Source organism: Phocoena phocoena, chromosome 3 (genome assembly GCF_963924675.1).
Source record: "Phocoena phocoena chromosome 3, mPhoPho1.1, whole genome shotgun sequence".
In the NCBI taxonomy this organism is placed as follows: Eukaryota; Metazoa; Chordata; class Mammalia; order Artiodactyla; family Phocoenidae; genus Phocoena; species Phocoena phocoena.
In genome coordinates this window covers 65,310,776-65,329,244 of record NC_089221.1, presented here as the reverse complement: position 1 = coordinate 65,329,244, position 18,469 = coordinate 65,310,776, and the positions used below count along the sequence as shown (strand labels likewise).

The 18,469-nt window shown below is 39.7% G+C and overlaps 1 protein-coding gene across 22 annotated transcripts in view; it reads left to right on the top strand.

Annotated features, from left to right (window-relative positions):
* The first annotated feature begins 4,461 nt into the window (after nucleotides 1–4,461).
* The window catches only part of SSBP2 (single stranded DNA binding protein 2), a 300,689-nt gene continuing 286,681 nt past the window's right edge, over nucleotides 4,462–18,469 (top strand). For 21 of the 22 annotated variants that reach the window (XM_065873586.1, XM_065873579.1, XM_065873581.1 and 18 more), the window contains exon 1: nucleotides 4,566–4,627. In XM_065873586.1, the coding sequence (XP_065729658.1) occupies nucleotides 4,566–4,627 (62 nt within the window). Of the gene's footprint in view, nucleotides 4,628–18,469 lie in introns of all 22 variants that reach the window. The other variant, XM_065873564.1, reaches the window with a different exon arrangement.

Here is an 18,469-nt window from a genome sequence, read left to right as displayed (position 1 = left end):
TGGCATGTAGGATCTTCCCGACCAGGGCTCGAACCCGTGTCCCCTGCGTTGGCAGGCGGATTCTCAACCACTGCTCCACCAGGGAAGTCCTGGGAGTGAAGTTTCATACGGTAGTTTGAGTGACAAACATCTCAGAGCTTGCTCACATTCCTCTGTGGAATAGTCACTTCTAAGAGAAAGAGGTGCGGCTTCGTGGTCTGGGAACAGGACCATCAGCCAGGAACACAGAGTTCTCATCTTGGAACTAGTTCTATTTTCTTTATGGATCAGATCATGCTAATGAATTTTTCTAGGACTCAGTTTACCCAATTTAAAAAGCTGGTCAGGAAAATCTAATTAACTGGGGTATATTCTGCTAAATGACTTCAAATGAAAAGTGATATGAATGTAAGTAGGGAGACGTTATTTTCTTAAACTAAATAGTTCTATAAAACAAATAAATAATACTATAATTTTGTCCTTTGGAAAAATTACCCCAAACAAGAAAATTCATTTTTATGTGTAAATAGTTTATTTTAATTTTTCTAAATAAATATTTTCTACTCTAAATGTTTTTCTTTTCTAAGTTAACATGCTAAGTATTTTATGTGATGCAAATAATTAAATTCATGATTAGCTTCCATTTAAACATAAAGAGGTAGTCTCTTTGTTCTATATAGCAAAGGGAAATCTTTTCTAATGTTCCATGCACTGTAAGAATACAGACATTATTAACCTTAATGTTTTAGAGAAAAAATTAGAATCAAAGGAATGTATAGTCAATCTAGAGCTTGAGCAGGGTGGTATAATAAACTGCCTGTTTTAAAATGATAAGGACTTCCAAGAATAAGATGCAGGTTCCAGAAAGAGAAAATTGTGCATATGTGCCCAAACAAAATGGGAGGGAAAAAAGACCTAATGGTTGAGTAATTGTGGTGTTCTATATCTGACAGAATAAAGTTTAGAAAAAATCGACCTCAAATGCAAATATTCTCAGGTGGTCAGTATTCCCCTACCCCAAATCTAGCCCCCCCAAATTAATCAGCCTATTTGAGGTTTAAAAAGCCCCAAAACTTATTAAAAAAATTATATTGTGATTCTTTACACTAGGAAGCTTTAAAGCTCCTATTTCTTCCCCCTTTTTAAAAATGAAAACAAACAAAACATGGATCTTCAATTCTGTGTCTGGGATCTCAAATTTGGCTCTGAATATGTGTTTCAAATCTCATTAATTACAATATTGGCCCCATGAGATACAGTTGCTGATGCAAAGAACACTCTTTATACTCAAAATAATTTGAACAAGGGCAAAGAAGCATTTTATTTACATGTGTTAACATTAAGAGAAAAATAAAACAGAGATGATGGTTCAGGTAGCTGCTTAGATATTTTAATGATAATTGATTTGATTACTTAAGCTGTAAGGTTACCATGTGGAGGAATAGTCATGTTTTCACTTTGTATATTTGTTGCATGATAACATTCTTGTAAAGGTAACTCTGACATTAACTTGGCAAGTTCTGAACTAAGACCTTTTGGCATTTTATTATTTCCAGATACTAAGACCAAATTGTTTTGAATTCCATACCCCACTGTGCAGATCTATAATTTATTTATTTTTTAAATATCAGAAAATATGCCATTACTCAAGACTCTTCCATGTAACAAATCTGAGTAAAGACCAATCAAACGAATAACTTACAGCTGTAGACAGCAAACAGCCTTTCTTGTTTTCTTTCTTCATTTTCCTTTCTCTTCAGGAAACAGCAAATTAAACCATGACTATTTGTGGTCTTGTACTATAAGAACACATACATTTTCATCCTAAAACAAATTTGTTGGCTCAGTGGGTAGAAAGTAAAGTCCACTGTAAAGATGTCTTAATACCAAAATGGGGAGGGTCATCTGCTTTGTATAGCCACAACATAAATATCTTGCTCTGAGAGATGGTGCCCATTGGCTGTCTTTAAATGGATACTGAAGAGCAGAGTTCAACAGCCCTAGTTACATATAAGAATCACTTGGGGCTTATAAAAAATACAGATGCCTGGGTCCATCTCCAAGGTTTCTGATTTAGTTAGTCTGGGACAAACAAACAAAAACCAACAAAAAAGAAATAAATTCTCCTAAGGCAATTCTAATGTGCCGTGACTGAGAATGAGAGAGAATCCCAACACCAGTGCAAAGATAATATCGAATTTGTTTTTAGATAATAGTATAAAACCCACTCTTGGTTTTAAATGGAAAGCTTACCTTATTCTAGGTGTGGGCAGCAGCTGCCAGAGCTCCCTCCTTGACAACATTCTCGAAGCAGCACCTTATAGGGAACATTCTATGGGAGATAGAGCCTGGAGATGCTAATAATTTTCTGGGTTAAAGCTAATGGAAGTAGATAATTGAACAACAAATTACATAGTGCTAACCTTGAAGGTAGAGTTTGTAAAGAGTGGCAGCCTAATAACATTTGAGCATTTTGAACAAAAGTTCATCAAGAGAGGTTATTACTCCTTCCAGTTCTTCAGAGCCCATGAATGCCATGTCCCCAACACCAAATCATTGCAGGTCATTGTAAACAGAGAATTTTGAGTAAGGAATGGCAAATTACTTCTCTTGAAAATCAATCAATTTAAGCCACTGTGACTTTTATCACTTTATCTTCACTTCTATTGGCTGAATTTTTGTCCTTTTAAAAAAAGCATGCTTATTTTTCTTATATCTTTTATATCAGTCAATCCTCTTTTGTTTTCGTCATCTTTTGTTATCATATTCTATGGCTACTTCATTTAATCCTGTTTCTGTTATTCTTCTTACCTATCTTTTACACTTCACCTTTTCCAATTTTTTTCCCATTTTCCTTAACACCAGTATGGCAGGTCCTTTCTCTTCATTTTTCCCAGTGTTTGATTTATGTCTGGTTGCCAGCACCTTTTCTGATTCTCTCATTTTTACTGACTGCCTTTCCTTAACCTTCTGTTGATGTTTTATTCCTATCACTTGCTGTCAATGCCCACACAAGCCCATTTCTTTCAATTCCATCTATTTCCGTTTCTCCATATACATTTTTATGACCCTACTACAAAAAGCTTAAAGCTGTATGTGCAGAATAGAAAGGTACCTTCCTCCATTTGAATCCTTTCCTCTCCCCTCCCATAGCTGTTCCATGTCTTTTCATCCTTTCCTGATGTTTTCCCCCATCCGACCAACCCCCACTTGCACCACTCTTCCCTTCTCACTCCCTGTTTGATGCCCATCTCTTCTTTTTAACCCTATTTGCACTTTGTCTGATTTTACATCCAAGGATCTCCACGAGATAAAGTATGGAGTTCAACTGGGAACCAGGTTGTGTGTGTTTTAGAAAGTTTTGCGCATTTACTGAAATGGGATTAGGGGCTTGGATCCAGAAATACTCTGGGGCAGCCTTTCAGCTCTGGCACATCTTTGCACACCTTGGAGCGCAGCTGGGGCCTATGCTGATGGAAAAGGACAGGGATGTCTTTAAAGGGCTTCTATGGCCCTTTCCACTCCAAAGGTCAGGATGAGTTGGCATTAACGACAAAGGCTGGAAAAGCAGGCCAGGTGGGGATACCTGGAGTCCTTTTCTGCAGCAGATCTGGCAGGGAAGCTGGTGCGTTGGTGCGCCGCGGGCCTCCGGTCTTAGGGGGACAGGGTGGAGGCCACTGAGTCCCCAGGAGTCACCGGGCCATCTTTGGGAGGCAGGCCCTAGCAGAGTGCTCCCCCGGATTGCAGGGCGCGGCCCCAGGGGCCAGGCGACGCCATCCCAGCGGCGCCAAGCGCCGGAGGCTCACTCCCTCCCCGGGAGGGAAGGCGAGTCCCTCCCGCTTGCTTAGCCAGAAGGTCGAGGGAACGGCGCGCGTGTCCCTTGCCAGCCGGCCCTCTGGGAATAGGGCGGAGGGTGACACCACAGGGAGTAGGGCCGAGGGCGGCAGAGATCAATCCTGGGTACCGGCGCGGGGTCACAGACAGGAGAGGAGCGGGAGAAAGGGGCTGTTGGGGGGGAGCCCACGGCGGCTGGGGCCGTAGGTCTGCCTGTGTACTCGGCGGGCGCCCAGAAGTCTGGGGCCGCCAAGGCTCCAGCTCCGCCGGCTCCTGCCAGAGACTCCAGGCCGCACTTTCCCCTCCTCCCAGCGCCTTGTCTCCAGTGAGGAGCCGAGCGCGGGCGGCGCGGGGGGAGGGGCGGCGACGGAGAGAACAGCCAGTTGTTTAAAATCCTTCTAGAGCAGTTTCTAATTCCCCCCTTGCGCCGGGGTTCGGAGGGGGAAGGGGGGTAGAAGAGCGGGTGGAGGGAGGAGATCGGAGAGGGAAGGAGGGAGGGAACCCGGGAGGGAGGGAAGGAGGGAGGAGACTGCCGCTTAGGCTGTAGCCGCCGCCGCCCGCTTCGGCAGGCCGGAGGGAGGGGGGAGGCCTGTCAGTCTCATGCGTTGCCTGGGCGAAGGGGGCGGAGCTTTGGCGTGGGGCGGCCAATAGTGGGGGTAGCTGCGTGGGTCGCCATGGGGACGGGGCTGTTCCCGGGGAGGCTGTGATGGGTTGACAGGTGCGTGACAGTGGGAGCTGCTCTCGGCACAAGCATGTACGGCAAAGGCAAGAGTAACAGCAGCGCCGTCCCGTCCGACAGCCAGGCCCGGGAGAAGTAAGTGTCTCCGCTTCTCACCCACCTCCGCCTTCACACGCGCGCACACACACACACGCACGCACTCGCACACTCTCTCGGAGACACACAGACACTCTCCGCCCGGGGAGAGCCTGGGGTGGGCTGGCAGGGGGAGGGGTACGCGAGGTGGGGCATGCGGTGCGGGGAGCGGCTGTTTCCCAGGAGGGGCTCGCGCGGGGCGGGCGGCCCTGGGGTCTGGCGGCGGGAGGGAGCGAGTGTATCGGGGGGCGGCGGCGGTGCTGGTGGCGGGGATTGGAAACTTGTTTGGGTGATTGAGGGAAATAACCCGCGGGTTCACCTTCTCACAAAGTAACTTTAGAGCTGGGGTCCGGGGCTGCGGGGAGCGGAGAGACTACGTGGGTCGTGGGTAGGGGGAGAAAGGGCAGCTGCGTGGAAGAGGGCAAGCGGAGGGAATGTGGGTGTTTGGCGGGGAGGGCAGCGCGAGCGGCCGGCAGCGCGAGGGGCGCCGCGGCGGGGGCTCGGGCGCCGGGACTCGGGGCCGGGTGCGCCGAGCAAGGCGAGGGCGGCGGTGCCGGGCGCGCGGCGGGCGGAAGCCGGGCGCGGAGCGGCCGAGCGGGGCCCCGCCGGGCGCGGAGACGCGCGCGGGGCGCGGAGGGCGTGTGCGGCCGTGGGTCGGGTGGGCGTCGGGGCTTTCTCCAGCGGGCGGAGGGACGCGGCATTCTCATCCCCGCGCGCCTCGCGGAGCCCGGGCAGGGGGCGCCAGGGTCGCCGCTGAAGTTTGGGAGTCTAAGACCGAGTTCTCTGTGAGGAAAAGTGTGCTGGCGAGAAGCGGGATCTGCTGGGGTAGGCTGGCGTTTCTGCCGCTCTCAGGCGACCCAACTCCGCGGCGGCGGCGACGACTGGAGAACTTTTTTTGGAGACTTGCAACCTCCCAAACGTCTGGGGGCCTCGGCGGCCCGGGCGGCGGGCCGGACGGGGGTCGCGGGGCGCGGAGGGGTAGCCGTGGGAGCCGCGGCGGCCGGCGCGAGGAGGGCGGTCTGCGGTGGGGAGGGGGCAGTGGTCCGAACGGGGACTTGCGGGAAGGGTAGAAGCGTGGATGCGGGGAGGAGTTAGTTGTTTGGTCGGGGTGGCGGGGAGATACAGGTGTTAACTTCGGTGGGAGCCCAGAGGAGGCTGGCGAGAAAAGAGCCCCTCCCGGCCTGAGATGTCACGGTCACGGCAAGCTGCGAGGCAGGGGTTGTTTGCTGCTATTCTTATGTACTTGTAACTGTGATTTGCTTGTTACTAACAATGAGAGCGAATAGTGACTGTGACCACTGAGGAAGAACCCCTCTTTTCTGTACAGCAGATCTTACAGTGATTCCCAGTAACCACCTCCACTCTGAGGGTGAAGTGTATCCTTGTCATTGGACGTGCTCTGCCTTTCCTAGGGGTTCAGACTGGGTAAAAGTCTGAGAGCATCTCTCAAAAGCTGCTTTAGTTACCTTGCGCGCGGAAATAGCTGCGTAAATAAAAACCGAACGTGCAAACTACCGAGTTTCCCTCCTAGCTTGAGGCAGTTAGTAGTCGTCTCCTGAAAGTTTCTTGTGCCCTAGGGATGGGAACATTTCCTAATCTTTGTGTTGGCAGCAACACACATAATTCCTATAGGATTTAGGGGAGGCAGGCCTTGATGTGGCAAAACAAAAAAAATTAACGGAGAGGTATTCACCCCCCGCCCCCCGAGGTATTTTCTGAGTTATATTCAGGATCTTGTTGCTGTGACAAGGAGTGTATAAAAGGCTTAGCATTATAGCTTGGTTAAGAAACAGCAAGTTACTGGAATTGAAGTTTTGAAATAGCCTAATCTGTGTACATTTATTATTTGGTTGCAATATATCTGAGAAAATAGAGACATTTAGGGAAGATGTTTTAATGGTTACAGAGTATTTGGATTTCACATTTTTGGAAGTGAAGGAATTGAAATGTGTATTGAGGTATAATCTTATTTATTTGGGGAGTGGTTGAATTTGAGAATTAAAGTAATTTTGTATTTTACTTGAACTTCCAGGAATGGCTGAATTTAATCTATATTCTGATAACTTTGTAAAAAATTCTTTTAAGTATCTAATACAATAATGAGGAAGTTGAACCTGGTGTGTCTGTAGTCCTTTCCAGCTCTAATTCTGTGATATTGCCATTTTGCTGTCAAATCTACCAAACTGAACACCAAGTAACATCTACTCTTGTAAGCAAAGTGGTGACGGTTCTGCTAGATGGTGCTATTTGATTTAAATATATTTCTTCCATTCATTATAATTGGCAGCAGGAATCCTGGACTGGTTTGCCTTATGAACTAAATACAGGTGAAGAGGCCACTTTTGGAGAATTGACAATGGTTGTTCTGGGTTAATTGTCGTTGCATTAATTTCTAGGTGAATGTTGCTTGAATCTAAGACAAACATTGAGATAGATTCTGTTTTATGGAATAGACTTAGTTTCATTTTGCTGGGAGAGTTGATCTGATCACTCATTTTTTCCCTTTATGTGTACTTGGGACTTTAATGGCAGTATTGTACAACAAACAACCTACTAAGTTCTGAAGATAGGAATCTTGAAGTCGTCTTTAAAATGGATGCCCCCAGATTTAAAACAAAAAATTTTTTTTAAGGTGGCAGATTTAAAAAGGTACCTGAGTGAACACAAATGGTCTGTTAGTAAGCAAATCAGAATTGTACTGGCCTTAAAAGTCACAGAACTGTTTTTCAGTAATGAATATGTAAATATTTATTTTACTCTAATAAATAAACATTCTGAAAACTGAGTCATTATTAAAAATAATGGCATGCACATAAAATAAAAATATTGGTTTTCTAATCTGTCAAGAAATGTATTTTCCAGTGAGTTCATAGTAAATATCAGACAGACCCTTACCTATATTATATCTTTGCTTTCTCTTTTGTTAAGAAGTCATTATATGAAATACTTGAAATTAATTTGTAGGTTTTGCACAGGTTCTATATTTTCACTATACAGTTCTGAATATAAAAATGGCTGAAGTCAGGTTAATTACTGATTTTGTTGTTTTAAAAGCCAGACAGATCAAGTCTATACAAAAGTTTGGATTAGGTTTAATTATAGAGAGAGTGATTGAAAACCCTTGGAGGGAGGAGGGATGTTTGTGTAGAAATTTAAATTCTGATCCTGTTAGGTCATTTACCCCTTTAGCAGGTTTTCTTTGTAACACTGCACTGTAATCCCAATTGCAATTAAGTAACTGTGGAATTGGTTAATGTCTGTCTTCCTCTAAAATGTAAGTTTCTTGAGGGCAAGGGATAATACTGCCAATGTCTTCTCTGAGGTATCCTTGACATTAAGAATAGTGTCTTCAAATGTCAAAAGCACCAAATAGTGTTGAATAAATGAAGATGTTAGACTCAAGGGCATTTTTTCAGTGTGAAATCATTTTTTCAATGACCTCCAAAATAAGAACTTTGGAAGTTTGAGTTCCATATTCTCTAGCCTAGGTGTATTTCAAAAATAACCGATAACAACACAACAGTAATCATTATTTATTTGTCGTTCTATGTGTCCGTCACTGTGTTCAGCACTTTATATATATTTTCTCTAATTCTCCCAACAATTCTGCAAAGTAGTGATTTTTTTTTTTTCTCCATTAAAGAAATAAGAAAACTCTGAGTAGTTAAGTAACTTTGCCCAGGGTTACACTACTAGCTGGATTTCTAACAAAGATATCTCTGCTTAAAACCTGTAGAGGAAGATGAAAGATGCATTTTTTTTCGCTGTCACAGATTGCTTTCTTGATTTAGGGTAGAATGCTACAGATTTAGGGAACAGCATTACATAATCAGGTATAACAGACTGTAAAGATTGATCAGATATGCAGTTTTAACCATTGGTGCACCCTATGCTTATAAACTCCATTTAACAGATTACAGATATGTGTGTGGTGTGGGGAAGACAAACTTCAGGAGGGAAAGTTGGAAGCCTAAAATAATGGAGAAGCCTTGTTTCTTGAGATTTTTCCTTCCGGAAATTTGTTTTATCACTTAAGTTTTGAAATTAGACATTGTAGTTGTGAACAATTTCTGTATGAAATGTTGCTGAACTTTAAGCTACTCTGTATGCCACACTGCCACAGAAAGATTAACTGGCACCTGCAAATAGATGAGTTGTGATACTGCTTTTTCTTAAACTAATTTCATCTTTAAAATTGTGTAATAGCACAGAAAGATGAATCAGCTGTAAAGCAACATTGAACATAAGGTACACATACTAAACAGTGATATTAAGTAAACTTGTCAGAAACTACAGAAATCTAACTGTGCATCTAACCTGGGGCTCTGAAAAGTAACTTTGATTTTTAAACTATGATAACAACATATACTCATTTTTCAGTGGTTAAAGTCTAAAGATCATTTAAATGCTACTCCATATAGATGATCATGCTTATACATGAAGTAGAATTTAGTCGAATTCTGGTCATTTAGGAAAAACAGTAAGTAAATCCTACTCCATATAAAAGAGAGTTTGTAGAGATTAGTATCTACTGGCATTTTTATTATTTTAAGTTGCCCCCCTAAAAATGATAAACTTTTCTTCTTCCTTCCTTCCTTTCTGAAGGAAATAAAGTTAAGACAAGTGAAGTAATACAGATCTCTTCAGAAACTTGATTGCATTAATGCAGTTAATGCAATTCAAGATTCTAAAACTAATGAAGGAATATCTTTATGGGGATGAAATTTTCTATAAGATATTAAATTGACTCTTCCCTTCCCAATCCCCAGGATATTTCCTCCAAAATACTGGTATCTAATATGTCATCTTAGCTATAGGAGCTTTTCTTTTGATTGATCTCTTTTCCATTATTTTAGAAGTATCCAAAAAATGATTTTTTGAAGGAACAAACCTGAAGAAAAGAAGTGTAAGATGTTGAGAGTTAAATTTTAGTATTGTTTATCTACAGGGTTATTACTCTTAGAAATAGTGTATTTTGAAATGTATTTTTGAAATGTATTTTTTCAGAGCTATGAAAGAAAAAAAATGGAAAGGTTTATTCCCACACTTTAGAGCCAGTTTGCCATATAAAACCAATTCAGGATGAAAAAAAAAAGCATCAAGTTTTAGTTGCTTTGCAGTAGTGAAGTAAATGTGTCTTACATCTTCAGTTACTACTAGAAAATAGAATTATTTTGTTTTAAAATTGAAACATACTCTGTGGGTGGGGGTTGGAATACCTAGGTTGCCATTTATTAACACTTCACCCCAATAGTTTATAGTTAGAAGTAAAATTTGGAAAAAAATTTTGTATTTAGAATGTTCTCTCTTCCATAGAGATCACAACTGTTATATTAATGTTGGGACATAGGATTGAGGATTAATGTACTGGATTTAAAAGACATGAAACTACTTCTTGGAATGTGTAATTTAAAATATGTATTGAAAATAATTATAATTTTATTTTGGAATATGTGGGGATATTCTCTACTATTGTGTGTACATTATTGCTTTGACATTGGTATGGAAATTATATAAAATATTTACTAGTGACATATTGTTGCTTAGTAGTATGTGAGCCTCTGTAAACATGCTAAAATATTAATTTTATTAATAACTTATTGTTTCTCAAAGGAGGGCCTTAAAATAGCATTAGAACAATAGAATAGGATATATTTGTCAAAATCTGAAAAGAGTTTGGGATAAAAAATAAGTGGTTATATTTAGATTTTAAACTTTGCTTATCAGATTTCGTATGTATTTTACATATGTACTATCTATTAATGTAAGGTTTTGTTAACATATGTATACGACTAGACTTCACACGACTTATGACTTGCACTCTGAGAGTTACTTGATTACTGTACCAAAACCCCATGTATACTATAAAGAGTGATCTGAAGGATGGTCTACCAAGATTTATATCCTACTTGTTTTCAGTAGTGTTAGAGAAATAGTAGAGGCTATTCTTCCCCAAACTGTGTATCTCAGTCACTGTGTGAGATGTTGAAAAATAGGCAGAAAAATGTTCCATCCAGGGAAGAATAGAGTTTTTCCAGATAACTTTTAATAGCCCTACAAGTTGCTCAAATTTATGGTTGGTCATAATGAGTAACTGGTAATTTTTGTCACAGAAGGTTGATAGTTAAAGATTTTTGAAAAGTGGAACTAATAATGTTTTTGTAATGTTAACAGAACCAGAAATTTATCTGGGCTCATAAGAGCCTGGGCATTTCCAATACAGTGAAGGATTTAATATTTGTTCTTTGTTCATCTTTGAAAGAGACAATTTAGTTGGTTTCACTTCTTTAGTAATGACAAAACTACCCTCATATTTCACTTTAAGAATTTTGATTATTCTATTTCATGTAGGGCCCATACAGTTTTCCGACAGTAATGAGCCATCATAACATTTTAAATCGCAATTCAGCTGGAGTGAGCTTGAACCAATGACCTAGCAATTTCTTATTTTTGATCTTCTGTATTAATTTTGCTTCATGGCATATCAAACAAGTAGTTGAGCACAGAAAAAAATTGTAGAAACTGAAGTATAACACTTCATTTTTTTTCTTTTTTAAAAGAATTTTAAAATAACTATAGTTTTAGTTACTAAAATATTTTAAATTTTTAATTAGTATAATCTAAGCTATATTAAAATACTGATGAAATATTTGTGAAGGTAAGTAGATGAAAATTTTTATGAGGCTCTGTCCGTGTCTAAGTTAAGGGAGGAGTTGATGCTAAAAACAGGGTCTCACCTGAAATTAATGATTATTTTTCTTCAGTGATCTGATATTTGCCTTGATTCTTCTTTTTACCTACTTCAAACTTGAGAAAAAAACCAAAAGCTTCTTTACTGATGGAAGAAAGCGAGGTAAATGAATTATTTTATTAAAAATGATTTTATTTAAACAGGATTAAAATGAATGTTTTCTGTAAAGTAACAAAATCATAAATACTACATAAAGAGCTTGTGGAGTTTTGTCATAGTAAGTTTAATGTTTAATAGTAACAATAACAGCAAATACTGTCGTTTGAGTATTTTGTTTCTGTTTGGCACTTTACTTGCATTGTCTCATTTAATCCCCTCAAGAATCCACTAGACTGTAGGTACTATTTTCTGTTAATGTTACAGAAGAAACAGAGGCTTAAGAGTTTATTGTGCTTTGGGGGGCAGGTATCAAAACAGGAGATAGAAAATGGCTTAATTGATCAGGGCTTTAAAATCTCAGAAAATGGCTTAATTGATCAGGGCTTAAAAATCTCACATAACAGGATGTCTGGAAGGAGGTAGTTTCAGAGTTGATTCAAGGAATCAAGAACACCAAGAGATCAGCTTCTCTGCCATCGTCATGGTTTCCCTCTCATGAATGCCGCATCCCTGCATCAGGTTCCCAGTATCACTTTGTCACACAACCAAGTATGAAGGCAGGAAAAAGGGCAAGGTTTTTCCTTTACGTCTCATTAATCAGAGAGAGAACCTTTTCTGGAGGTGCTTAGCAGATATCTTCTTTTGCCTTATTGAAGAAAACTGTAAAATTCCTCTCCTAAACCAGTTACTGGCAAAGGTAATGGGATTACCATAATTGGCTTAAATCAGTCATCCTGTGGGCTGGAAACATTTCTCCTTTGTACCTGACTACCTAAACAGAACTGGAGGTCTTTGGCAAGGAAGATGTATCTTGAGGATATGGAGAAAATAAAGTGTGTCCCTGCCTTATGGAACTTACTTTCAAGTTTGAAGGGGAAACATATAATAATAAATGAGTAAATAAATATAGTAGGCAATTTCAGGTAGTCATAAGTGCTAAAAAAATAATAAAGTAGTGTGGTGTAATAATAGAGAGTGACTGGGAGGCTACATTAGATTGGGTGGTCAGGGAAAGGTTCCTAGAGGATACGTTTAAGCAGAAACCTGAATAATATTGAAAGAATCAGTCATGAGAAGATTTGGGGTTAAGAGCATTTTAGACAGGTCTAAACTGCCATTGAGGTAACCTCTCAGCATCGGCATAATTGCTCAAGGATATGTAGAATATGAGTCAGAACTGGGATGAAGCTGTACCTTCTAGAGCCTGGTTTTGGTTTTTATTGAGGAATTGGGTGGTGGGTTTAGTTTATCTGGGTTTTCCTAAATAATAAGGTTGCATATCTCTTATCTTCTAAACCCTAGGGATACAGTTGTTCCTAATGAGGAGAGTGGAACATATGGCCTTTATAATAATGTTGATGGTAGAAATAGCTAAGATTTATTAAATACTTAAAGCCTGTTGGGTTGACAAAGGATGGTACAACTGGCTAATTATTTCTCATAAATTTCCCAGATTGGATTAGACCCCCTTACTCTGTGCTTCATAGCAACCTCTACTTTTCCTTTTTCACATCTGTCACAAATTTATGGATTATTTGTGTGATGTTTAATGTCTCATCTTCTGGTTAGATTGGGAGTTCCCTGACGAGAAGAACCATGGTTGTCTTCACCAGTGTAGTCTCACTGCTTAGCACAGTGCTTGGAGCTCTGATTAGATATTTGTGGAATAAATGGAGCAAGGATGTAACCTGTTATAAATATATCACAACAGGATATCACTATATCTAGCTCATTTTCTCCCCAAATATTTCTCATATTTAGTATCAGGATTAATATGTAATTCCTAAAGAAGAGTTTTCTATAATATAGGCATTTAGTAGTATTGTCTGTGGCTTTCAGGACTACAGGAGATTACCTAGTTGTATTAGTATGAAATGTGTGTATATTTTTAATATGAATTTTTGATAGAATAATCTTTTTTGTGTTTCAGCAAATTTAATAATATAAATGGAATCATACTTTAGAGTTTCAGGGTATTTTAATATGCTTTATTTAAATCTCTCGATAATTCTGTGAGGTAGGTGATAATTCCCATTGACTGTAGAGATTTGTACATGGAGATTGACTTACCCAACTAAGGTAATACAGATAATATGTGGCAGAGCTTAGTCATATTTAGATTTTTTTTTGGTTCCAAGGTTAGTGTTTCTTTCATTATACTACAGCTGCCTCTTTTACAATAAGGGATTCATACATATTTTAAGAAGGCTTAGGTATGGATTTGATGCAACAGAGAATCATGGACTAGAAGACAGTTAAAAGTTTATGTCAGGGCTTCCCTGGTGGCGCAGTGGTTGAGAGTCCGCCTGCCGATGCAGGGGACACGGGTTCGTGCCCCGGTGTGGGAGGATCCCACATGCCGCGGAGCGGCTGGGCCCGTGAGCCATGGCCACTGAGCCTGCGCGTCCGGAGCCTGTTGCTCCGCAACGGGAGAGGCCACAACAGTGAGAGGCCCGCGTACCGCAAAAAAAAAAAAAAAAAGTTTATGTCAATACTCGAATGAAGGTTTAGGCTAATTTTGGTTGATGAACTCTAGTCTTTTGCCAGTTAGCTTCAACTTGGAGAGTTGGGGTAGTGGTTTTTTTCCCTTTGTGCCTCTCTCCAATGAAGGAGAGAAAGCTTCTTGATATGGATTATTGATAGAACATTGGTTTTTTAGTTTTTGTTTTTATGGTGGTAAAATATATATATAACATAAAATTTACCAAAATGTTAACCATTTTTAGGTGTACATTTCAGTGGCATTAAGTACATTCACATTGTTATGCAACCATCACCACCATCCCTCTCTAGAACTTTTTCATCTTCCCAAACTGAAACGCTGTATCCATTAAATAACTCCCCATTTCCCCTTTCCCCCAGCCCCTCCACCATTCTGTTTTCTGTAACAATGAATTTGACTGTTCTAGATACTTTGTATAAGTGTAATTATGCAATATTTGTCTTTTTGTGTCTGGCTTTTTTTTCTTGCTTAATCACTTCAACAACTTCATAAAGTTGATATAAGCCCCATTTTACATAGGGGGAAACTGAGTCTCAGTGAGGTTATATACCTTGTCCAAGGCCGTGTAGTAAATTGCATAGTAGGGATTCAAACCCAGGTTTCTGACTCTACTACCCATTTTAAACATCTTGCCTCACTGTGTTTCATTGCTTCATATGGGGGAAAAAAATAATGGGAGCTGTGAGGGTGGTGAGTGGGAGGGGACTGCGTGGATAGTTCTCTTTACACATATCCACCATTTTTACTTGGGGTTGGATGCACTCAAGAAGAGAGAGGTTAAGGAAAAAGGTTAAAGAAAACATTTTACAGTTGCTAAGAAGGTGGGCAGAATTACAGCTACCCAGAGTGTTCCACAAATAGCTCCAAATTCTTTAGCTGGTATCTGAGATTTAGCAACTTGGATGTAATGCTTGTCAGAGAGGAAGATGCCAGTTAAGAACTCAGGTTATAATTTCAGGTGGAGCTGTTTCTCCATTCTTCTTTCTGTATCTAGAGGCAAAGTGATCTGGCATAAATTACTTTACTTGGTAAATTTTAGAGGCAGAAATAAATAGAAGAATATGTAATGTGTAGAAAAAATACTCTCTCCTCTAATTATGAGTTTATTCTACTTCTCTCTTCCAACCAGCATATGGTCTATTGGTTTTTTTGTTTGTTTTTGGACTAGGGCATCTGGAAAGTTCCATGTGGTCCAGGAGCAATAGTACAACCATATTGAATCTATTACATAGTCATTTCTGTAGTACTGACTATGAGAAAAAATAGAAACAATTCCTTTGTTTCATTTTTTTACAGTGTGATGTGCTGTCATTTATAATTGGATTAAAATTATGAGTATACTTTATCAGTGCATTTAAGCAATAGCTATTATTAGGAAGCTATTAAAGGTGTTTCAATAAGCATTTTTTCCCCTGAATTAACCTGAGAGACTGATATTATTATTCTTTCATTTAGAAATATTGTAATGAAAAAAACTTAAGTGAGTTTTTTTTTACCATAAAATGCATTACATTTACATAAAATACATACATTTACACAATATACATATGTGTATGTATATACTAGGAATAGTTTTCAGGTAGAAGTTCATTTTGGGAAATGACTTACTAATTCATTTTTTAAAAAATTTAATTTAATTTAATTTAATTTTTTTAAACATCTTTATTGGGGTATAATTGCTTTACAACTAATTCATTTTTAATTCAGATTGGTACTGGTCAGTTTTGTAAGTGAGTTGGGCTTACAGATTCAGGGCCAAGAATATTAGAGTATAGGCAAGTTTTTACTAAAACGTTAAATGATGTTTCCATTTCCAATCTTTGTGATTTTTTTTCCAACCAGCACCTTGGATTTTTACTGACTATGGTAGGCTAAATAATGGTGACTCAAAGATGTCCACATCGTAACCCTTAGAACCTGTGAATATGTTACCTAGTACAATGAACTTTGCAGACATGACTAAGTTCAGGATCTTGGATGAAGGATCTTGATATGGGTTACTTCCTACCTAGCTCATCTGTATGAGCTCAGTGTAATCACAATTATAAGAGAGAGACAAGGGTTTCAAAGTCAGGCAAAGGCCATGTGGTGACAGAAGCTGAGAAAGAGATGGGAAGATCTGGTTTTGGAAGATGCTGCTGGTCTTGAAGGTGAAGGATGGGACCATGAGCCAAGGAATGCTGGCATCCTTACCAAGCTAGAAAAGGCAAACAGATGGGTTCTAGAGCCTCCAGAAGAAACAGAGACCCCCCCAACACCTTGATTTTAGTACTTCTGACCTCCAGTATTATAAGATGATGAATTTATGTTGTTTCAAGCCATTACATTTGTAGGAATTTGTTACAGTAGCAGTAGGAAACTAATACACAGAATTTTTGCACCTCAGAAGAATCTACCTTGACCATACCAAGCTGGTAATACCAAGCCATGTCCAAGGTGAAGCTCAGACAGTTTTTCTAGTTTTGGATTGAGAAATAATATAAAACGTGGGTTTTTTGTTTTGTTTTCCAGCTTTTGAGATATTATTGACATACAACATATATTAGTTTAAGGTTTATATTGTGATTATTGGATATGTATATATATCACAAAATGATTATAACAATAAAGTTAGTTAACACCAAAAAAATGATGCTTTTCTGTAAGATGGGGATATCATTAACAATAGCCCATGATACAGCAATCACTGGCAAAGATGCTGCTAGTTAGTGAAATGTTTCTGTGTTTGTATTAGTCAGATCCCCAGCAGGATAGCTACCTTAAAAGAATAATTAAAGAGTTTAATGAGGTATGTGCATGATTAAAACCCACTGGGGATAGAGGAACACCCAGGATTTAGGAACAAGAGAAGCTTTTTACCCCTCTTAGGTCTGAGGGGAAAAGAGAGAGAGCAGTTACCAGAATCTGATGAACACTGTGGTCATTGTAGAAAAGCTACTCTCCTGGAGCTGTGGTTTTATGATGGGGACCACAGCCATGGTCAGACCCACTGTAAATAGAGGCTGGAGGCCTGGCAGGGAGGGGATCTTCTTTCTTCTCCTGCCCTCTGATCAGCTGATGCCTCCTTTCTGTAGAGCCCAACTGGGAGCCATAGGGTAAGGGACCTGAGGTGATATACTCTGTAGAGATCAGTCTTCCTGGTCACAGCAGGGCAGAAAGGCAGGACCAATGGAGAATACCCAGGACAGTGTTCAAGTTTTTATGCATTTGAAATAAGTCTTCCAGTTCTTTGTATAGAATGGCCTGAGAAAATAGAGCTTTTTGAATAGTTGGGTTTGGTCAAAATAGCTCTTAAAATTAGTGTTTTTTTAAAATACATCTTTATTGGAGTATAATTGCTTTACAATGTCGCGTTAGTTTCTGCTGTACAACAAAGTGAATCATCTATATGCATACATATATCCCCATATCCCTTCCTTCTTGAGTCTCCCTCCCACCCTCCCTATCCCACCCCTCTAATTCGTCACAAAGCACAGAGCTGATCTCCCTGTGCTATGCAGCAGCTTCCCACTAGCTATCTATTTTATATTTGGTAGAGTATATATGTCAGTGCTACTCTCTCACTTTGTCCCAGCCTCCCCCCTCCACCGCCCTTGTCCTCAAGTCTGTTCTCAACATCTGCATCTTTATTCCTGCCCTACCACTAGGTTCATCAGTACCATTTTTCTAGATTCATGTATATGCGTTAACATACGGTATTTGTTTTTCTCTTTCTGACTTACTTCACTCTGTATGACAGACTCTAGGTCCATCCACCTCACTACAAATAACTCAATTTCATTCCTTTTTATGGCTGAATAATATTCCATTGTATACATGTGCCACATCGTCTTTATCCATTCATCTGTCGATGGACATTTAGGTTGTTTCTATGTCCTAGCACTTAAAATTAGTTTTTAAAACCTGTTTAACTACTTTATGGTACTATAAATTTGTATACATTTTATGAGGTGGGGATAATATTCCTTCTGCTTTCTGCTCTCATTTCTTATTCATTTAAGAAATGCTAACTGTCTCTGATATGTCAGCCTCTGTTGAGCCTTCTTCAGTCAGATCTGAATAACACAGTAGTCTCTGCCCACTAGGACTCACTGCCCAGAGGAGGGTCACTACCAGTGATCACCACTCTGGGTAACACACCATATAATGGGTATGCAGAGGGTGCTGTGGAAATCCTGAAAAAGGGCATTGAATCCAGCCACTGCCCTGTCAGTAGTTTACAAAATATGTTGTTAATTGTCATTTGTAAAATACTAATTTCTTATCTGTTATTTAGTTATTTAAAAGTATATTTGAATTTAAAAAATTTAAAGTATAAGAATTAGTTCTATATAGCATATCATTAATAGCATATTTGCCTTTTACATAAATCTCATGACTGTTTCATTAGAGCTTTGAAATGTAACTGACAGGTTTAAGATGGTTATTTATTTTTTGTTATATAGTTATAAAAGATACAATAAATTAAGGTTTGTCAATATATATTTAA